Below are 23777 nucleotides of genomic sequence, written 5' to 3' on the forward strand. Positions count from 1 at the left end.
AATTAGGTGGGAAGGAAAGGGAAGCTCTTTCTAAAGGAGAGTTTCTGTTTACACAAATATGGGCACTCAGTGTCTCGAAGGGAAATAGAAAAAATTGGGTAACGCTGCCCAGAGTGCAGCTGTGTTCACTGCAAGATCATGCAGAAACACTCATCTGGTGATTTTTCTGTCTAGATCTTTTCAGTTTTATTAGAAGTACATACTTCCCAAGTACAAAAGCATGCAGAATTGTTCTAAACCAGCAACGTCACAACAACAAAAAACCACACCCCATCTGAAATTAACAATTTGCCCCAGAAGACGCAAGGAACCATAAAATATTCTTGGCAAGCTGCTTGGTTTCTACATTGTTAACAAGCCCACTCCAGCCACCACGTCAGTGTAAATCTCTCCCATGCACATTGGGACCAGTTAGAACATGGATCAGCAACCTTTGGCCGCGGCCCAGCAGGGGCCGGTTTGTTTACCTGCCATGTCTGCGGGTTCGGCCGATTGCAACTCCCACTGGCTGTGGTTCGCCGCTCCAGGCCAATGGGTGCTGAGGGAAGGGCAGCCAGCACATCCCTCGGCCCACGTTGCTTCCCGCAGCCCCCATTGGCCTGGGACAGTGAACCACAGCCAGTGGGAGCTGCCATCAGCCGAACCCTGTGGACGTGGCAGGTAAACAAACTGGCCCTTTGATAAGAAGAATGCATGGTGATGCTTTTAGAATGCTCCTTTTTTAATAGAAGCTCTGCACCTTTTATCACATCAAGTCCAGTTCTGCAGCACTCAAAATGAAGTTTTGATGCAACCGGCCAAAATTCATCCCAGCCGTAACTCCAGTGAAATTTGAATGAATTTGGCCCACTGTCTGAACTTCTCCCCAGGCTTCTGCCTATTGTGAACAGAGTGCCCTCTCGGAGTATTCATGGAAACAATAAATGGAGATACATATGCTATGTTGACTTTTCTTAACTGGCCTTTCTCCTCCAGCTCAAGTCTAGCAGCAAGCTCATTCCCAAATTGGCAACAAAGTTCTTGCCAAACACACTACCCAGTTTACATCCTTCATCAACATTTTCCTGCCTACTTCCTCCCATGTCCTCCAATGTGGATAATCAATAAGAGTGAGGATGACTGGAGTTGCCAATCTCTGATCCTGGCTTACCCCTCTGCTGACTGGAAAGCCTGCTATATCTTGACATGCTCCTGGTGAAACCCCTGGCAGCTCACAAGAGTTGTTTGATCAAAGCCTGATTAGTAAGATTTTAAGATGTTTTATTACCTTGCCAAAATCTTATTTCTCTACTGGTCAGAAAATGTAAAATAAGGTAAACTCTAGAGATCAATACATCAATAATAAAAACAACTCTCAGCCTGAGCCAGTTGGTTTTAAAATTGTTGTTGTTTTTAAATGAAGACTGATCTATTCTGAAAGGGTTTTTTGCTTGTTTGTTTGTGTGGTTTTTTTTGGGAGGACAGGAGAACAATCTGCCCCCCAAACTAGCAGCAACTTGTCAATTTCATATCAACAGTGTGTGACAGCAGCTCACCTGTTTGGGTGGGGCTTGCATTGTACAAAATGGGCCACAGAATATCTGTCTTTTGGTTTAGAATACTCAATACTGTTCACAGTACAAAAAATAACAACTTTCTGCATGAGTGAAGTCATGATTTTGGGGTCTTTTTGGTGGCGGGGGGGAGGGCGCTCAAAATCACGAAGAAACCCCACCCATGAGGCTTTTTGGCAATGGCACAGGTGAAAAATAGCAAGAAAATGTCTTATTTCAGCTACACTATAGCTACAGAGTTTAGATTAGGAGCAATTAAGCATAGCACAGACAATTTTATGAAGCAGCTCACGGTTGTGCTCATCTTTAACACAAAGGTGCAACCCACAGAGAGTCAGGTCCCAACATGCAATGCTCCATCTTGATCCAGCACAGTGCTGCATTAAAGATGGAGGCAGCTATCGTCACCACTGTATGCAAATTTGATGTGGGTCTCAGGCTCCATAGTTTGGCAGATCTAGTAATACTCAGCACATACGTAAGCATCTTGCATTTCCAAAGCATTGTATAAACCTTTGTTAGGTTAATCCTTGCAACACTATTGTGACGTAAAGAATCTTTATTTTGCAGATGGGGAGTTAAGGCAGAGGTTCAGTGACTTGTACTATAAGATCTTGAGCACCAGTGGCAGAACCATGATTAGAACTCAGGAGATTCCTGACTCCTAATGCAGCACTGAGTTCACTAAATCATCCAGACACTCGGTTTTTGGTACATAAAAAGTTCATCAAAGTTAAATTATGGGAAGACTACAAAGGGATATTCAGCCTCTCTACATAGGCATCTGTGTTCATCTATAACACAGCATCCAATGCTCTAGAGCTCAACTCCATAACATTTTATATCAGCTTTTTCTTCTGAGGTGTGCTCGGATTTAGATCCCTCCCTTTGAGGGTGGAAACATTTCTTCTCTAGAAGAAGAAAAGAAAATAGGATTGCTGTGTGAAAACCTGAGTAAAGGGGAATCAGGAGTGCTGCGTTGGAACCAAGAGGTCCAGGTCATGAAGAGTATGTCACAGAGAAGGACTAGTGTCCCATTTCCTGGATCTCAACTGCACACCTTTCAGAGAGGTGGCTAAATTGCTCAAAAACCAGACAAAACAAGGGGATGTAAAGTAACATACTAACTTCTTTAATACAGTCCAATCTGATTAATTCAAAATCACTCTGTGAACCCTGGGTTTATTCACACTAAACAAGTCAGTGGTACAGATAGTTTACCCGATTGCTGACCATGTTCATCTTCTAGGTACCCACACATCGAATGAGCACCAACCAACCAGACCACACAGGTATTTTCTTCCTTTTTTGTTTTTTTTTGGATAAAACTATTTCTTCGATAGACTTAAAACAATTAACTAGCCAAGTTATTAATTATGATACATCTAAAAAAAATTAATACTAACCCTAACGTGACTGCTGCTTTAAGAGCGCTCTGTATATCGCCTTAGTCTGGCTTTTCAGTAGCAATTCACTACAACAGGTCCTAAAATAATAATAATAGAGAATTAAAAACCTGACAGCAAGTTTAATGGTTAAAATTTAACAAAAACAACCTGTTTTGAATGGTGATTTTCCTCAGCAGGTTAGTTCCTGCTGCAGCACTCACAGCCTCACAAATGGCAGAAGGGGTCCAAATTCTTTTGCCTTCTCAAAAATCAATTTTTAAAAGGACATCTGCACCGTTACCTGCTAGGTACCACAGGGCTTTTGTTTATATTATGAGCAGTCAGTAATGGGTGTGTGTAAAAAACTTACTGTGGGGTTTTTTTTGGGGGGGGGGGGGGTTGGAGGGGAAAGAGGGCAAAGGCATAAAAACCTAGTTCCCCACATGTTTGGATCACTAGGGCTGTTTACAATTCTGACCACCATTGGTGGCTTTTATTTATTCTAAAAGACCACACTGGAGCTCTGGCACTCCATGTTGTGTTTTAGGTCACATCTCTCATTCAGGGTCATGCAGATTTTCTGCAGGTTATCAGGCAAGAAGCCTTCTTTTCCCTAAAGAAGGTTTAAGGAGGGTAGACAGGGAGGGGAACTAAAATGAATACAAATTTCTCAACTATAGAACCAAATTTCATTATTTCTTCTCTCATTCACAGCGTCTTATAGGTATAACCAGACGGCTGCTTTGTTAAGGTTAAACTGGTCTCATTTCCCCTCTGGCCCCATTGGTTGCTGGTCGACCTCTGGATCCACCAGGGATGATGCAAATGCTGACTGGACGATCTGAAACCCAAATGACTCCAGAAGAGACATGTTCTGTTGGGGTGAAAAGGGGGACCCTAGAGCAGGACCCAGGTCCCCCAATGGGCCCCCAAGGGCTCTGACGTGAACTTTCTGTATATGTTTGTTCAGGTAAGACTTGGATCTGAAAAAGCTGCCACATTCAGGGCAGGGGTACTTCTTCTCTCCCTCTGGCTCCATTTTGTTTTTGGTGACTGCCATATCGCAGGAGAAGGACCCATTGGCACTCTGTTTCTCAGGAGTCTTGAGGTCACTGGCATCAGAGAGGTCGCCGTAGGAATCAGAACTCTCAATCGGGTCCGAATGTGAGCATTTCTGGCCTTCTATGGAAAAAACAACAAGACAAGTTTTCAGAACCTTATCTCCCAAGAGTGCTATTCTAAAATGCTTTTAAGTAAAAGGTGTAGTCACCAGCTGATTCACTATTACCCAAAATGACAGAATGCTACAGACCTACTAGATATACTCCTCCATGTAATGAAGCACTGTGCCCCTTTAGGTCTCTCTTCTGCAGAGCCTGGACATGCTCCATCTCCCAGCACCCCGAGTTTATATTACAGATTTGTAGTGATAGTGGAGGTATCCAGAATATCCTCTTATACTTATATAGTGCCCTTATGATGCCCCCTTTGAGATGTAAGACACTATATAAATGTACAGTAGAACCTCAGAATTATGAACACCAGAGTTACGAACTGACGGGTCAACCACACACCTATTTGAAGCTGGAAGCATGGAATCAGGCAGCAGCAGCAGACCAAAAAAACAAACAAACCAAAAAACCCCACCATGTACAGTATTCTGTTAAATGTAAACTACTAAAAAAATAAAGGAAAAGTTTACAAAAAGATTTGACAAGATAAGGAAACTGTCCCTGTGCTTGTTTCATTTAAATTAAGATGGTTAAAAGCAGCATTTTTCTTCTGCATAGTGAAGTTTCAAAGCTGTATTAAGTCAATGTTCAGTTGTAAACTTTTGAAAGAACTAGAACGTTTTGTTCAGTTACGAACATTTCAGAGTTACAAACAACCTCCATTCCCAAGATGTTCGTAACTCTGAGGTTCTACTGGAGATATTATTATGCATGTTTAGATGCTGGAGTCACTTCACCCAGCATTGAAATGAAGCAGGCACTTCTAGGTGGAATCACAGTGCACAACCGTTTAGGGCAAGAGGTGAAGAAACCTGGAACTATTCCATCACCAATATCACAGCATGGGAGTAGGGGTTGCTCTGCTCCTGGAGATGCAGTTCTATATAGTCTCAAGAGGCTCCTCAGAATAAAGTGCATTATTCTCAGTTACTTCAACACATACCCTAGCCGTGTCACTGGTATGTTTGGGGTGTTCCCCCATCCTATTCTGGCAATGTACCAAGAAAGCTTTTCTATGATCCTCTCTCATGACATCTGTATAAGCATGGCAAACCCAGACATACTCCCCAAACAAATCTCAGAATACAAACTTAATTCTACTCCTAACCCTGAAAGGCCATGTTTCATAAGACAGGCTTTCTGTGGAATCAGCATTAGCAATCAAAACAGGACATGCATGAAATCAAGATCCCACTAGGGAGAAGCACTTTTTAAATCAGCACACAACCTAGAACCAAGGAGCTTCTGGAGCAACTCTGTGAGGACTCCCATAGAAAGAAAGCTACACAACTGTGACATCCCATCAGCACAAGACAGAGCACAGGGTATGCTTAACTCAGCTCTGTTCTGATCTCCAGGGCAAAAGTAACCCCAATTTTTTGGGACAGCCATGGTTTCCGATATCAGAGAGAGGTTTTCTGCTGTTCCAGCTTCAACCAAGGATACAGATGGTCCAAAACTGAGAGGCAAAAAGGAAATTACTGTGCACATATTAATAACTAATTTTACAGAGGATATTTACAAATTAAATAATTTTAACCACTCTGAAAAAGATAACTTACTTTAAGCAAAAGCAAAACTAAATATTAGTGACATCTAAAAAGAAGCAGTCAATATCTTTATCCTTCTTCTCAACCACAGTGTAAGAGAGGCAAAAAAAAGTTTAACTAAAAATATCTATGTGGCTCCTCACCTCTTTGAGCTGAAATAAATGGACTGTCATGACTCCTATCAGACAAGCATCTTCAGGACTTTCCCTCCACAGGAATCAGAAATTGGGCTATACAGGGGTTGTAATCAGTCTTGGATCATCTCAAGAGCAACTGGGGAATCTTGGCAGTACCAGATTCTAGACTGAGCTATAAGTTTATCCTTCCCAACTCACAACCCTCAGGTAAGATTCAAGCACAATCTGCTCACAGGAAGAGGAGCTGGATGACCTAACAGGTCTTTTCCATCTGTAAAGTTAAGGAAGCTACCAAAAGTTGAAGTATTTCTACTACTTTCCCCAGTAAGGTACCCAGAGAGATCCTTGCACAAACGATAGAAATTAGCTCTATGTAACCTCTCCACTTCTTGCTAAGCTTCTCCTTCGGACTACCCAGTCTTTCCCTCCTCCCCTTTCCCATGCCCAACCCAGCCCCCCACAACACAAAGTCCTGTGCAAAGAAGCAAAGTGCAGAGCAGGGAGTCGCTTGCCTTTGATGCCATAGGTCCTGACGCAGTGGAACGCTGCTCCCCCATTCGGGATGGGCTCCTGGTGCCTGGAGACCTGGGGAAGGGGAACACCGTGGTGGGTTTTAACATGGACCTTTAAGTAGGAGGCAGAGGAGAAACCTAAACAAGATAAAAGGAGATGAGATCCTGCCACCAGCAAAGACACACATCTGCCTTCCCTGTTCCTTTTATCCTTCTCTCTCTCCCCCCTAGTCACCCGTAAGAGACTCAAACTAACTTGCTGAAGTAGGACCCTTATGTTAGATCTAACTAAGGATAAATGTGAAATAGAGCTTTCCACAGAGGATTTACCGATTCTGTGGGGAGAACAAAACTTGCGTATGAGTGTGTATACAAAATGTTACTGCAAAGAAGATGACACCCTAGAATCCTTCAGCCTTGCAAAAGCAAAGTCCTGAAACTTTCTGCTTATGCCGAGTATATTATAAGAGAACATATTAAGAGAAATTACAAACATAACTGTTATTTAGAACCTGCCAGTAATTCCTTGCCACTTTCCTACGGTTTTAAGAAGGGCTCATGTTTTGGGGTTCATCTGTTTCACCTTTCCCTGTAATGTGATCATTTATCTAAAATATTTTTGTTAGCACTCTTTCATTAGCTTTTAGAAGTTGTGGCAATTACTCTGAGGATCATGAGGCCCATAACTGGATGATAAAGAGGCCAGATATTTGAGGAATCTTTCAACCTTATCAATAAAGACTTATTGTGGTACTTATCAATAACTGATGTCATTGTGGTACTTTCATATTAGAAACCTTTCCCTGTAAGAATCACAATGGGGCACAAGCTCCACCGGTACAGTCACATGAGCAGAAACTTACTCTTCTTTTTGCTTGTTAAAAACAAAAAACAAAACCCAAAACCCCCAAATGTACAGAAAAGAGAATGAGATTTACATTTTGGCCACTAACATAGGCCTGGTCTACACTTGAAAAATGTACTGGTATAATTATGTTGGTTTGGTGAGGTGTTTGGGGTTTTTTTTTAAACCAATATAGTTATACCAGTACAAACTCTTGTGTGGATGCAGTTATATCGGTATAAAGGTACCTTATATAGGTACAGCTTATTCCCCTTCCCATACAGGGATAGCCTATTGTGGTATAAAGCACCTTAATACGCTGATATAAATGCATCCAAAGTAGGAGGGTTGTCCCACTTTAACTATAGTGGCACAACTTTCTAGCATAAACAAGGGCCTTAATAGGCAAAACAAAGTAATTTACTCCAGGTATTGACTTTAAACTGAACTCTGTTTCACAGTAAAAATCCCCATACCTGTCCTACAGAATGGCTCTTACTATGCAGAGACTTTCACTAGAACCCGAAGTTCAGAAAGAATAATGCATCATAAATCCTTAACGATCTCAGAGGATTTAGTTACAAGCCCAATTACAGAATGCCCATAGCAACCCACTGGAGAAGAAAAAGGAAGCGGACAGGCTGCTTTTATCCCTGGGGTGGAACAAGGACTGTCTCCTGAGAGCAGCTGAGCTGCCAAGAATCAGAATATGAAGACAGCATTGTGGATCCAACAAGAAAACCACAACAGTGACCTAGCAAAAATATTCACTTTTAAAAAACCAGAGCAGTGGTGTCTTGGCCAAATCAGTTGTCAAAAGCACTGAAGGGAAGGATATATTCCTCTGAAATAAGATTTCTCCAAGGACTCAAAGTGCGATACTGAGTACATCGCATTGACAATGAAAATATAATCCTTCCTCTGCTAAAATTCACAGCAAATGAAGAAAGAATCAAAGTTGGGTTGTGAGTGAAATGGACATATCATACAGATGTGATGGTTACACTTCCAACTAGGCTGCAAGCTACTTAGGAATAGAAACCTTCTTCCCTTATTTCACAGTAAGTGCGCCAGAAGTATGTGGATGCTGCAAATATAGCAAACTCAGAACCAAACTGTGAAAGAGGATTATGAAGTAGGAACTTATTTTCAACTTGCCAGAGATTTCTGTGTTAAGTACTGTTTTAAAGTCTGTGTTTCGTGTAATGGCAGACACTAAAAGGAGACAAAGTGCTTATATACCAATGCTAAAAGTCTAAATAATAAAATCGGTGAACTAGAGTGCCTCGTATTAAATGAGGTTATTGATATAATAGGCATCACAGAAACTTAATCAATGGGAATCAGTAATACCAGGGTAAAAATATATCGGAAAGACTGAACAGGCCGTGCTGCTGGGGGAGTGGCATTATATGTGAAAGAAAGCGTAGAATCAGACGAGGTAAAAATCATAAATGAATCAAAATGTACCATGAAATTTCTATCCACAGAGATTCTATGTTCTAATAAGAAGAAGACTGTAGTGGTAGGGATATATTACCGACCACCTGACCAGGATGGTGAAAGTGACTGTGAAATGCTCAGGGAGATTAAAAATTAAAATAGGCTATTAAAATTAAAAAAATCACTAATAATAATGGGGGATTTCAATTATCCCCATATTGACTAGGCACATGTCACCTCAGGACAGGATGCAGAGATAAAGTTTCTTGACACCTTAAATGATTGCTTCTTGGAGCAGCTGGTCCTGGAACTCACCAGAGGAGAGGCAATTCTTGATTCAGTCCTAAGTGGAGCACAGGATCTGGTCCAAGAGGTGAATATAGCTGGACTGCTTGGTAATAGTGACCATAATATAATTAAATTTAATTTCCCTGTGGCAGGAAAAACACCACAGCGGCCCAACAATGTAGCATTTAATTTCAGAAAGGGGAACTACACAAAAATGAGGAGGTTAGTTAAACAGAAATTAAAGGGTACAGTGCCAAAAGTGAAATCTCTGCAAGCTGCATAGAAACTTTTTAAAGACACCATAATAGAGGTTCAACTTAAATGTATACCCCAAATTAAAAAACATAGTAAGAGAACCAAAAAGGAACCACAGTGGCTAAACAACAAAGTAAAAGAAGCAATGAGAGGCAAAAAGGCATCCTTTAAAAAGTGGAAGTTAAATCCTAGTGAGGAAAATAGAAAGGAGCATAAACACTGGCAAATGAAGTGTAAAAATGCAATTAGGAAGGCCAAAAAAGTATTTGAGGAAGTTAGCCAAAGATTCAAAAAGTAATAGCAAATATTTTTTTAAGTACATCAGAAGCAGGAAGCGTGCTAAACAACCAGTGGGGCTACTGGATAATCAAGGTGCTAAAGGAGCACTCAAGGACGATAAGGCCATTGCAGAGAAACTAAATGACTTCTTTGCATCGGTCTTCACAGCTGAGGACATGAGGGAGATTCCCAAACCTGAGCCATACTTTTTAGGTGACAGATCTGAGGAACTGTCCCAGATTGAGGTGTCATTAGAGGAGGTTTTGGAACAAATTAATAAATTGAACAGCAATAAGTCACCAGGACCAGATGGTATTCACCCAAGAGTTCTGAAAGAACTCAATATGTGAAATTGCAGAACTACTAACTGTAGTCTGTAACCTACCCTTTAAATCAGCTTCTGTACCAAATGACTGGAGGATAGCTAATGTGACGCCAATTCTTAAAAAGGGCTCCAGAGGTGATCCCGGCAATTACAGGCCTGTAAGCCTGACTTCAGTACCGGGCAAACTGGTTGAAACTATAATAAAGAACAATATTGTCAGACATACAGATGAACATAATTTGTTGAGGAAGAGTCAACATGGTTTTAGTAAAGGGAAATCATGCCTCACCAATCTACTAGAATTCTTTGAGGGGGTCAACAAGCAGGTGGACTAAGGGGAACCACTGGATATAGTGTAGTTAGATTTTCAGAAAGCCTTTGACAAGCTCCCTCACCAAAAGCTCTTATGCAAAGTAAGCTGCCAAGGGATTAGAGGGAAGGTGCTCTCATGGATTGGTAACTAGTTAAAAGATAGGAAACAAAGGGTAGGTATAAATGGTCAGTTTTCAGAATGGAGAGAGGTAAATAGTGGTATTCCCCAGGGGTCTGTTCTGAGACCAGTCCTATTCAACATATTCATTAATGATCTGGAGAAAGGGGTAAACAGTGAAGTGGCAAAATTTGCAGATGATACAAAATTACTAAAGATAGTAAGACCCAGGCAGACTGCAAAGAGCTACAAAAGGATCTCTCAAAACTGGGCAACTGGTCAACAAAATGGCAGATGAAATTTAATGTTGATAAATGCAAAGTAATGCACATTGGAAAGCATAATCCCAACTATATATATAAAATGATGGGGTCTAAATTAGCTGTTACCACTCAAGAAAGAGATCTTGGAGTCACCGTGGATAGTTCTCTGAAAACATCCACTCAATGTGCATCAGCAGTCAAAAAAGCTAACAGAGTGCTGGGAATAATTAAGAAAGGGCTAGATAATTGGACAGAAAATATCATGTTGCCTCTATATAAATCCATGGTATGCTCACATCTTGAATACTGTATGCAGATGTGGTCACCCCATCTCAAAAAAAGAGATACTGAAATTGGAAAAGGTTCAGAAAAGGGCAATAAAAATTATTAGGGGTATGGAAAGGCTTCCGTATGAGGAGAGATTAATAAGACTGGGACTTTTCAGCTTGGAAAAGAGACGGCTAAGGGGAGATATAATTGAGGTCTATAAAATGACTGGTGCAGAGAAAGTAGATAAGGAAGTGTTGTTTACTACTTCTCATAACACAAGAACTAGGGGTCACCAAATAAAAATTAATAGGCAGCAGGTTCAAAACAAGTAAAAGGGAGTATTTCTTCACACAACTCACAGTCTACCTGTGGAACTCCTTGCCAGAGGATGTTGTGAAAGCCAAGACCATAACAGGGTTAAAAAAAGAACTAGATAAATTCATGGAGGATAGGTCCATCAACGGCTATTAGCCAGGATGGGCAGGAATGGTGTATCTAGCCTCTGTTTGCCAGAAGCTGGGAATGAGCGACAGGGGATGGATCACTTGATGATTACCTGTTCTGTTCATTCCCTCTGGGGCACCTGGCACTGGCCACTGTCGGAAGACAAGATATTGGGCTAGATGGACCTTTGGTCTGACCCAGTAGGGCCATTCTTATGTTCTTATGTTTCACTGCAGTTCACAAAAAAGAAAGGATCTAGATTGGGAACAATCATAACATGGTAGTCTTTGGGAAGTTCTGTGATTTCACCTGCAGGAAACACTTTTTTTTTTATACAATGAAAGTTTATATAGTGAAAGTTTCCTGAAAAGTACCTTGATTTCTTTTATGCACTTGGTAGATGAAGGGGTGAACCAGCAACTTCTACCAAAGCAGTATGAATAAAAGCTACTTCATGGGCAGCTAAGATAAAGTGAGATTTTTAGCATAATCAGATCTTGAGAAAGATCACAGTCCAAGATTTACATAAGGCCAGAATTATAAATAGGTACGTGTCTATCCTAGCAAGAGAGGTAGACGATTCCCAAGGGATAATCCATCACTTCTTAAACCCTTCTTGAAAACAAACCATGGTGAGATTTAAAGAGAGTCTTAAAAAACCAAACCAAAACAAAAAAAATACCCAACCCCTTCTCATCTACTGCCCTATCCACATACACATTTCACAGCTCCAGGGAGCAGATCCTGCTTCTTCTTAGCATTTTAAGCCTTTCAAACATGCACAGGAACAGGAAGGAAATAGCCTACCTCCTACCAAACAGAAGTGTTTGGTCTGTAATGAACTCTTCCCAAGAAGAAATGCAGGATGCACCCTGTTCATAGAGTCTAAACTGGATATAGCTAGATCAGCAGGCAAATGCCTCCAGCCCCTGGCCTTTACCAATCACTTTACGCCCAGCAGGAAGAATGGCAGGAATTCATCCTTCTATCAAAATAATTACAACGTATTCTCAGTCTGAACACCACACCTTACATAGAAGGTGAGTCCACCAGGAGCAGAACCTGTGGCATTAGTTGACTCATTTGATGCCTGTGGCATGGAAACTGGACATGTACTTAACAGGAAGTGTCTGTCTTATGTTGCACTTTCTGATCACCATATCTTATTAAAAAGAATAATGCTAAGATTGTCAAAGGAGTCTAAGGGTGTTGGATGCTTACCTCCTCTAGCTTCCTTTGAGCCTAAACCCAACCTAAACCAGTACATAACATTTCTAAGGATCTTAGAATAGAATAAGAGAAAATATGTAACAATTAGACAGGAAGCAGCAGTTGACAGTTTGATTAAGTAAATAAAATTAATTTGCCTTTATAAAGAATATTTTGATTAAAAATAAGTTTATTAAAATTAAGTTAAAGTCGATGTATTAACTGTTCAGTTAAACAAACCAATATTAAAAATGAACTTACAGAACTTTCCTCACAGCAACTTTTAAATCTCAGTGTCCAATACTACCTTTTGGCAAAACCATCTAAACCCTACTCTGTGTCATCAAATGGAGCCCCTGTTGACAAGTATCAGCAAAATGGCTGCCCCCTCAGAGAGAGAGAGAGGAGTTCCAGTCACTAAACAGAGATACTGACAGTGATAGATTTTTGAAAACTGTTTTCTAAGTACTTAGATTTCTAAGGTATTACAGTTCCTCTGTTGCACAACTCCTTTACAGAAACCCCTTCCCAGAAAGTACATCTGCCCAGGGTAAACAAGATTAATTATGGATGTTAATAATCATTCTAAGCATTAACACCCTAATTATACAAATCTCCTTGAACTGACTTGGAGGTGGTGATTTTTGAAGACCATATCTTTCCACTGTAAAAGAAAACAAAAATTTAAAACCAGGAAAGATAAAGATGCCCTAGGTGTCTGTGTGTAACAGATCTGTGACTGTTCCTTCCAAGTTCCAGGAAGAGTCCCCAATACCTTTAGGACAGCAAGATGCACATCACTAGCTTTCCATAGAAAACCTCTCAGTCTGTCAGAATAAAACAACAAATTAAGCCCATATTTTCCATCCTCACTTTAACACTAATATATATGTGTACACACAAGAACCTCTTCCTCATCTGCCCAAGAGTCCTTGCTTTCTTCCTCCTCGGCTGCCCAAGCTTGGCCAGAATCTGGCCCCAGATTCATTTAAAAATTTTTAAAAATCTTTTCTTCTTGCTCTACAGTTACCAAAGCCAGCATTACTTAAGTTACCATTCCAAGGAAGCAGTGCACCAAAACGCATTTAAAGGGGAAGATCAAAATAAACTATTCTTAGCACAATCACCTCCAGGGAGGAAGAAAAACTTCCACAGATTCTGTTGACATGAACCTCTATCATGGCTTTTTAGTATGAAATTTTCCAGTGTATTTCATGAGCATTGGTCTGCTAAACCCAGGGTTGTGAGTTCAATCCTTGAGGGGGCCATTTAGGGATCTGGGGCAAAAGTTGGGGATTGGTCCTGCTTTGAGCAGGGGGTTGGACTAGATGACCTCCTGAGGTCCCTTCCAACCCTGATATTCTATGATTTCTCGCTGGTCTGCAGTTTATAGGACTTCTAGACAGAACAGTTCACATTGTCTACTGACTGTCATCAGACATCTTGAACTAGGGCTTTCAAACTTCTTATCCATGTCAATTTTAAGCAGTAAGTATCCCACTGAGTTCTTACCATATGATGCCACAATTGCTCAACAAGTTCAGTCTGTACTTAAAAAGATTAATAAGCTTACTTCCTTGAATTTTAGCTGCAGATGGCCAGTCTTTAACAGATTAACTATTATTTGAAGGTGCTGGTAGAAATTTAAGTTCACAACAGCCTAATGTCTCTCTCTCTGACAAAGCATTTGAAGACAGTGAAGTGTAGAAAAAAAGCAGCACTTTTAAAAGCTGTCTGCTATCTTGGATGCTCATCAGACCCCTCCACCTTTCCACACACACCCCCTCCTCCCAGAACTTACATTTTATTTAGATTTCTGCTTAAAACTGTATCGTTTAAATAGCCTTTATTAATCACTGTATTGTTTGATGGCCAAACCAATGCCTTTGTTTTCCTGGTTGAATTTTTGAGGAGCAGCAGTGACATCCAGTGGCTGCTAGGGTGAATCCCAGGTTCTCAAATCCAAGAAATATTCCAGTTCCAGTTAACATGAATGAATTTTCAATGTGCTATCCATCAGGTTTGACTGAGGACATAGCTGAAGAGAGAGCTTGGATCAGGGGCTTCTGAATCTCAGTGCAAGAGTTGTCAGGATAAGTTCAAGGAAAGTTTTTCAGAAGTCAGGCTCTCCCTTGAAGGAGGCCTATATTCATTTTAATATCCAAATCCATGGAATTTAAGAACCCCGAGGATTTCCTAGCAAACTGGTGTTTCCATGCAAAAGCTTAATTCACTTTAAGGACCCAATTCCACTGTGGACAATGGCTCTTTCATAATTTAATAAGTCGCTCACTACTCATCTTTATCTACTCTAACCACCCAAGTGTTCCTATCCTGCACTCTGTCCCCAACCTTTCAACTATGTAACTATATTCTCTCAATAGATATCAGCTCCCTTCAATTGGAAAATGGAACTAAAAATAGACCCCTTCAACAAACCCAAAAGACAGACCCATAACTGACAATGGCCACCTCCAACACACCAAAAGTGTTCCCCAACATGAAACCAATCCATTCAACAACCTAACAGGTTTTACTTTGTCCAACACCAAGTTCATTCCATGCAGAAATATCCCTTACCTGTAATAATTGTTATAAATTACTAGCAGGTACACTTCAAAAATTAGCGAAGTGTTGGTCAGGGTTCTGTGCAAGCAATAAACCAGTGTATAGCTAGATATGTGAAGTAGGAGCCAAATGTCTCTGGAGACCAGAAAATACAGTGCTTTTGATATAATACCTGGATCAGTCCTTTCCTTGTGTGTCAGGAGTCCCTCTATATCCTACCTCTTCATTCTGGGAATCCTTTTGCTCTCTTTTACTATCTCTGAACCCTTTCCTAATCACTAACTTTGATGCTTCCTACATAGATGGACTATTCGAGGAAATCCTCTAGTAGGTATCTTTTCACCCTCCCTGAAAACCAGTTGTTATTCCACCGCTGCTAACAGAAGTGTGCAGACACGCACAAGTGTATTTTTGCTCACCTGGCACCAGCCGCATGTCTCTTTTGCAATCTACAGCATTGTTCTGAAGTAGCATCTTTACTTCAGTGTTTTAAGAGTCTCATATCAGTCAGTCAGCCTGGTCTTAAGACTCCATTACCCTTTAGCTTCTTTCTTCCACAAAAAGAAAAGGAGTACTTGTGGCACCTTAGAGACTAACAAATTTATTTGAGCATAAGCTTTCATGAGCTACTAAATTTGTTAGTCCCTAAGGTGCCACAAGTCCTCCTTTTCTTTTTGCGGATACAGACTAACACGGCTCCTACTCTGAAACCTTCTTTCTTCCAGAAACTTTGTCTTGTTTATCCATAGCCTACCTTCAGGTCCCATGCTACCTAAATCTGCAGGCCTTGCTCCTCAATTTGTGGAAAGTACATATGTAATGAAGAAGTTTAGCTTTGTTTGTTTTATAAATGAAAGTCTGTTTCTGGCTCTTTTTCTTACAAAGCCAACCTTGTAAATGTAACCCAGCACAAAACAATTGCTAGGGTTCAAATGAGAGAGCAGCTGAGCTCCACTTCTGGTGCAGGAGGCTAAGAGGGAATCAGGATATCACATAGACTTATGTAAAATGAAACCGAAGATCTTCTCCCAGACCTTCCCCAGGGTAATTAGTCCAGCCCTGTGACAGTGAGCAGGTGCACAGTGAATAGTGTCATGGCAAGCAGGAACTGGTTACTTTGGAGGGATGTGGGAGGGGATTTTGGCAAAAAATTGTAGATCCATCCAAAAATGCTAGGCTCTGCATTTAATTTAAACTTCATCCGAGAAGGAATATTAAACACCTAGTCATGTCCAAAGGCCAGGCCAATACTTTCATCAATTTCATGATGTTTATTGTTCATTGAGGAAAACAACAAGGGAAGCTATGGTATGATCTCTTCCTGCTGCAGACAGCATTACAGAGCTTAGTGCTGTCTCTGCCTTGCACTATTCCCCTGAAATAAAGAGACAGCTCATCATTACCTCGGTTACAGATAGTGCAGAAGTTGCTTGGTCCTTCACTGTGTTTCTTCAAATGATCTGCCATGTATGCTGCCCGCAAGTACTTTCCACACACCTGGCATGGAACTTTGTCTTCATGGCATGCTAGGTGTGAGCGCAGTCGGTCACGAGTGGCAAAGGAAGCATTACAGGTCTGCAGGTAGAAGGAGAACAGTGTGAGTCACCAAATCTACTGCAAGTGTTCATATAACCATATCTACACTACGTGACCCCCACCGTAAGACTCTCAAACCCTGCATATGGACACAAGTGACAATCATGAGTTAATTTTCCCCAAACAGGCAATCCAGGTTACCATCACACTGCAAAGGATGCAATGTTACTGCTCAAAAAGGAGCAGGCACCAGGATTAGGACTTGACATAAAGAAAGAAGCTTTGAAACAATATAGTCTGTAAAATGTGAGTAGAAAAACAGGTCTGAAACGTCTCAGCTCCTCATTGAAATCTGTGTTACTAAAACTTCACAAGTTATATTTAGTAACGTAAATAGATTTGCCATTGTCCTTCTTGAAAATTCCACTCCAGTCACATTAGAGTCTATCCTAGCTCATTTTATGGTGATATCATAGTCACATAAGCCAGGCTCATGTCAATCCCTCTATTTCCTTCCTGCATTCACTTTGTGATCTCATCAATTTGACTTTAGTCTCTATGGTTTCCCCAATGATGTATAAACAAAGCATCAGAGACCAGAAAGTAAGGTTGGATTGACAGGATCACAGAGGGCACTACAGAAGGAGAACCATGTTGGCATCCATAGTCCAGAGAGACCTCAGAATGGCACTGTGTAATCTGTTTACAGTGGATAACTTGATCCCTGTTATGGTAGCATACTCCAGTTACTATTACGTAACAAGATGAACTTAGGGTAAAACAACAATAATTATAACTATACATGTCAACCTTGCAAAATTCTACTTGCCCATTCACACCAGGAGAATAATTTGACAGGTGAGTGAGACATCCATCCCCACCCGCATCATCATCATAATCGCAGAATGTAGGTAAGCAGATTTTGTGCTTGGGCTAGTATGTTTTTGACAGTTTTGCAAGGCTGATCATATCATTAGCATACATGAAAGCAATCAAATCTTTACCAACATGTTATAGAAAAAAATGCAATCTGAACACATTGCTCACATATGGAGGACAGAGAAAACCAGAAATATCAGAGCGACCAGTCCAATTGGATGAAAGCAACAAAATTCAAGGTTGCGCCGTGACTGGCTTGTACCACAGCACCCTTTAGGTGAAATATTGAGACACATGGTTTATATCACAGCTCCCTAGGAGATTATATAAATCCAGTAAGTGATCTAGGGAATGATTTTTTGGCTTTTCAGAAGTAGTGGTTTACTTTTTAGGCAGCTGTTTCACTGTAAAGTAGATTTTGTTAGGATAACAACGTAACTACTGCACTGCGATTACAACACAGTAGCTTAAAAATAAATGAAACCGTCAATACAATAGAAGTTCATCTGTAGAATTTTACATAGCTGTCACTAAGTGCCTGATCCTAAGCCCACTGAAGTTATTTGAAAGGCACCCGCTGGCTTCAGTAGGCTTTGGATCAGGCCCTAAAGGGTCAATCTTGTGAGGTGCTAAGTACTTTATTTCAATGGAAGTTGAGGGTACTCTGCAACAAACAGAACACTCAGTACCTTGCAGGATCAGTCCCTAATATAGTTAAAAAAAAAACAGTGATACAGACATGGATTGCTGTGATATATGGAATTTCGCTGACCTCACTAGAGAAAAACTTGTAAGTCACAAATGATGAAGGGAAAAAAAGTAATTTCTTTAACATGAAAGAGAAAGAGATTTCTCCTCATATGAACTCTCAGGACACAGCGCTGAGCAAAATAGATGTAGCTTTCATTTAGCAAAATGCTACTGGAAACAAATAAGTCTTTAAGTAAGGACTGTTCCAACAACAAATCAACCTGTTGGAAGTAAAGTTAACGTGTGTTCCTGAGCAGCGGAGCATGAAAGTCAAAAGCTCCATCACCAATAATTCAATATCAAGTGACAGCAAGCTTGTGTATAAATGCATTCGGAATATCTGGGCATCAGTTCTATGACACAGACACAAATCCTCATATGTTAAAATTAAAACTATTATCTATCCTACGTTGAACATATCAAGTGGAAAGCTTAGGGTGGGAGTAATACAACCGTATTTCTGTTTGGTAATCAGTCTTGCTGCCAATTTTTACAGAGTCCATTCCTGGATAAGCTATGTACTGATCAGACATGCAAAAAAAAAAAAAAAAAAAAAAAAAGTCTAAAAAACAAAAATAAGGGTCCAGTTGAGAAAGCACGAACCAGTTTAGCTGAATCATACAAGGGAGACAGGACCAGGTTTGGAGAAAACCTCTTACAGTTAATATTAGTTAATGTTTGTAAAAGGCTTTAAAGATGTAAAGTGCTAAATGAGTGCGAAGTATTTATTATTAAGGTTATTAATAATAAAGGAAAAGTCCAGTGCTTTCCTATCAAACATTGCATAGGTAGATAAATAGACCAAAAAAGAATATATAAAAAAGTTTAAAATAACATTGTTTAAGAAATACCTCTTGAAGTTTCAACTTTTCTATGGCTGTGGATGTCTCTGAGCTTATTCCAGGATGGCTGCCATTTTCCTGCTAATAGGCAGGAAGTAAGAGAAATTAGGACAGGAAGAAACTCATTCTGCATTGAAATCAAGGGGAAAAGCACTGGATTTGGAATGCCAATTTTAGGTAAATTTCAATAAATAGTTTTTATTTGTATTTTTCAAATAAATGTAGCTTGATTTTTAACAACTTGTATTTTCCTTGTTTATTTAAATTGCCAGATGTTAACTAGGACTGTCAGCTGTGCCTTCTTCCCTGAGAAATAATGAACCTCTGATCTCTCTCCCCCATCTTTCCCCGATAGTTCCGTCCACATTACTTTCAAACCATCATTCCTCCCACCCTGCAGCCTGACGTTAGTACCAATCCCTACAAAGTAATCAACCCAGCAGGTAAAGCACCTCAATCCCATGTCAGGCCCCTAGGGCAACAACCTGAACTATCCCATTATGGCCACAAACTGACTTAGCCCTTCTCCCATGCCAAGCACTTAATTGACAGATTAAAAAAATTAAAATGTTACCAGGGAGAAAAAGTATCCAGAGTTCCATTTGGTGTCTGCCTTGGACACCAAAGCAACTTATTGGATTTCTCAGATTACCTGGCTCTGTAGAGAGCGTCCTTCCCCATTCGGAGTCTGTTTGAAGAGGAAGGGAAAAGGTGGAATCAGGTGCTTGTCTGCAGAGACAAGCTCTCTTTTTAAGTGAGGTAGGTGCAGTGTTGTGTGCGGACTAATTCTAACAGTGACCTGTATACGTGGCATTTAGCACATGGCCATCTCCTCCTCACCACAGATTCATTTCAGCTGCCCTGAAGTTATGTTTGTGTTGATGGCTCAGAATCCACAGTGCTGTGATACCACTTTGGCACCTCACGGGTATGCAGAGATGCACGTAGGGACTCAGGTAAGTGACAGATTGTACAGCACCGTTCTGAAGAACGTCTTTAAAATAGAGGAGCCTGAAAACATTTTTCTCTTTGCCAAAACAATACTTCTCTTTTGTAATTACGATGGTTCAAGGATCCTTGTCACTTGTACATAACAGAATTCTCAAAGGAGCTCTAACTGCCACTAGGGGGAGCTAAATCAGCTTCACTGATTTTCGAGTGAAATCAAGGAAAAATGGTGGTGGGGTGTGGAGAAGCAACATACCAATATTGAGCTATTTTGCTCCTCCGTGCCCAAACTTGGTGACTAGGAAAGATAATTCTATGGGAGGGAAAGTTATTTCTCAAGAGATAACTAGAATGAAAGGCACATTAGTATATAGTATATATTTTAGATTTGAAACAAATTTACAGCACTGTTTTCCAGAATGATATCCTTTCTGTGGTGTGTATGCAGAGAAACGTTGCAATTCTGACAGGATGCTGCCAAGTAGTTTTTGCAAAGACAGATAGGTCTTCAACAAATATTCTACATCTTATTTATATTAAATATTATGGCCACATTAAGTTCGAACAATTAAGCAGTCAAAAGTCAAGCACAAGCTATTGTTGAACTTGCAGTCTTAATTCTGTCACTATCCTAATAACCATTAATTATACCATTTTCTTATATAATATCTTGCGGCATTTTCTACAATTCTAGAGATAGGAGATTATTCTAAGAAACTGTGCTCATGTAATGCATATATGTAAAGGGCAGAGTTAAGGTTGTGTGTTGAACCTTAACTTTTGTTTTTCTTGACTTTTGAGTGCTCAATGCACCCTTAGATTTGCACGAATTTAGTTGTTTACATTTAATACTCCTAAATGAAAGAAAATTTCTCTGTTTCCTAACAGGTATCATTTAGCAAAGGACAATTAGTGATTATCAGTGTTACTAGTAAACTGCATACTTTCTGTAAGCTTCACACGAGCTGGCCAAAAAATGATGAGTTTCTGCTAGCATTGTAGGCTAAGTACACATGTCCATATTATATTATATATAGATATTTATACACACACAGTTAAGTGTGCATTTAAAAAAAATCTTTAAGGCGTCCTCACTACATACAACTAGTCACCTTGTTTTTACAATAATTGTGGTTTGGGAATTCTTCTGATTTAACCTGATCTATAGCCTTTTATCATCTTAAGAAACTTAAGCCAATTTAAGACTTTAGATAGGTTTAAGGTGTTTAATTGGCTTGAAGGCCCTATGGCCTGATTTTCAAAGGTGCTGAGCTCCTACAACTCCCAATGAGGTCAATAGGAGCCTTTAGGTCAGGGGAGGACAAACTACGGCCCGCAGGCCATAACTGGCCCGTCAGGGCTTTCAACCCGGCTCAGGGATTGCCAGCCCCGTGGTGCAGCGGGGCTAAGGCAGGCTCCCTGCCTGCCCTGGCCCCACGCCACTCCTGGAAGCGACTGGCACCACATCCCTGTGGCCCCTGGAGGCCCCGCAGCTCCCATTGGCCAGGAAAGGGGAACCGCAGCCAACGGGAGCTTTGCGGATGGTACCCACAGGCGAGGGCAATGCATGGCAGCACTGCCTGCCCCACCCCAAACCCAGGAGCCACTGCCGGACATGCTGACCGCTTCCGAGAGCGGCGCAGGGCCAGGGTAGGCAGGGAGCCTGCCTTATCTCCACTGCGCTCTGCTGCCACCCCTCGAGGTAAGCGGCACTGGGCCAGAGCCCGAACCCCTCCTGTATCCCACACCCCCTGCCCTGAGCCCCCTCCCGCACCCCAACCCCCTGGCCTGAGCCCCCTCCTGACCCCGCATCCCAACCTCTTGCCCTGATCCCCTTCCTGCAACTGCACCCCCTCCCGCACGCCAACCCCCTGCCCTACATTCATGGCCCTGCATTCAATTTCCCTCTCCAGATGTGGCTCTTGGGCCAAAAAGTTTGCCCACCCCTGCTTTAGGCGCTCTATATCTCTGAAAATCTGCTCATTGGATTACTTTAAACTGCAAAAACATCCCACAATCCCCCACAATTTGGAAGAAAAAACAGGGGCATGTGTCAGGAGACAGAAAAATGCAGGTTAAGAGGCAACAGTCAGACAGGATGGGGTTAGAATTTTTTAGAATGGAAAAATTTCTCCCCCACCCTCACGGACCTCAAAGAAAACTGACGGGATTTTGCTCCAACTTTCTGTAAAATTCACCTTCCTTCAGACACCACACATGGAAAATTTTAGTCCAAGAAGCAAATATTTCAGAAATTTCCCATAAAAGTGTTTGAAGACAGGGGGTCATAATGGAAACTGTTTTCACGGTATGCATCCGATGAAGTGAGCTGTAGCTCACGAAAGCTCATGCTCAAATAAATTGGTTAGTCTCTAAGGTGCCACAAGTACTCCTTTTGTTTTGCCTAGGTGCCTGTTAACTACTCTCCCACCCGGCCAGCAAATGGATGATAAAAGGTCAATCTTGATTTGGTTTTAAACCTTAATGGAAGACTTATTGTTTAACTATAAAGAACTATGTAAGTTGATATTACACTGCATTTCAAAGGATACTGTGCTGATGTCACCCAGATCCTTGCTGAAAAAAAGCTTCCAGTTTTGCTCAGTGCAATGTTCTGAAGGCTATGTGCTACAAAGAGCTTCACGGCAAGTGAAGTTAAATTATCAACTGTATTTGAAATTATATTAAAAAATTAAAGCCAGAATTTGAGCCTCTTGTTAGTGGCCACTGAACTACAGAAGAGAAAAAGGGCATCATTTGAGACAGCTAGGGACAAAGCAGCAGGGTAAGGTTTCCAGGGTGGGGACTGGGATAGAGCAGCAAGAAAGAACATCTGGTAGAGGGGGAGGGGAGACAGGAGGACCAGAGCAGCAAGAGATGCAACAGGGAGTGGTGGGGGGAGGGTAGAGAGAGGAATGTAAAGCAGCTGTCAGTTTGTTGACCGTGATTAGTTACAAACATATTTATCTCAGTTCACAATACATGATATTTCTATCAGTGTTTGATCATTCTTTGCACACATTACATTCATTGCCTTTTTTTTTTTAAATAAAAAGATATAAACCCTCATTTATCCCCCTGCTCCTACCTGACACTTATGAGGTCTCTCCGACGTGTGCACCTGTTTGATGTGCCCATTCAAGTGGTCTGGCCTTAAAAAATATATATATGTATTTATATATGTATACAGACACACACACACACATATATACTTGAAAACAAACATTAAAAATAGAAGCCACTATTGCATCCACTCCAAGAAAAGTTCTCTCTGGTGTGTCTGGGCTCCAGTTCATTCAAACAACCCATTACATTTTACTTCTGGAGACAAAGATCAGAAACAGTCAGAGCTCTACCCTGATCAATATCCTGCCATCCCTCTGCAAGGAAATACTGATCAGAATAAGCAGGAGATCTAGGTCAAAGTTTTCATACTGGGATGCCTACAGTTGGACTTCTAAATTCATATTTAGACACCTAAATCAAAGTGATCTCAGTGTCAGAAGTGCTGAGCATTTTAAAGTCAGGCCACTTTGATTTTGGTGTCCAAATATGGATTTACAAAACCAACTTTAAGCACCCCAGTATGAAAATTTGGCATGACATTCCACTTTTGTCTCTCAATTTCTTCATATATAACATGGAAAAAATACTGTCCTCCCTCACAACTATGCTGTGAGGCATTATTAACATTTGCAAAGTACTTTGAGGGCCTCAGCTAGAAGATGCTGTAGAAGAGCAAATTATTATTGAAAGAAGTTAGTCCATTCCCAGTGATTGGTAAAGCTTGTTTTGAAGGAGGGAAGCCTGAATAGCTAATGATTTTCCTAGT

General features: G+C 40.9%; 1 protein-coding gene across 15 annotated transcripts in view; it reads right to left on the bottom strand.

The window, feature by feature from the left end:
• The window catches only part of PATZ1 (POZ/BTB and AT hook containing zinc finger 1), a 42292-nt gene that overhangs the window by 15254 nt on the left and 3261 nt on the right, over positions 1 to 23777 (bottom strand). For 6 of the 15 annotated variants that reach the window (XR_012155143.2, XR_013634729.1, XR_013634726.1 and 3 more), the window contains exons 2-7: positions 23034 to 23097; positions 19650 to 19685; positions 19007 to 19078; positions 16394 to 16565; positions 6373 to 6510; positions 2960 to 4123 (exon numbers count right to left, since the gene is read on the bottom strand). Coding sequence is in view for 8 of the 15 variants with exons in the window: in XM_073313542.2 (XP_073169643.1) it covers positions 3705 to 4123; positions 6373 to 6510; positions 16394 to 16565; positions 19007 to 19078; positions 19650 to 19685; positions 23034 to 23097 (901 nt within the window). In the remaining 7 variants the exon portion in view is untranslated. Of the gene's footprint in view, positions 1 to 2664; positions 4124 to 5509; positions 5633 to 6372; positions 6511 to 16393; positions 16566 to 19006; positions 19079 to 19649; positions 19686 to 23033; positions 23098 to 23777 lie in introns of those variants that run through there. The other 9 variants (XM_073313549.2, XR_012155144.1, XM_073313542.2 and 6 more) reach the window with 9 other exon arrangements.

The sequence above is a fragment of the Lepidochelys kempii genome, chromosome 15 (genome assembly GCF_965140285.1).
Source record: "Lepidochelys kempii isolate rLepKem1 chromosome 15, rLepKem1.hap1, whole genome shotgun sequence".
In the NCBI taxonomy this organism is placed as follows: Eukaryota; Metazoa; Chordata; order Testudines; family Cheloniidae; genus Lepidochelys; species Lepidochelys kempii.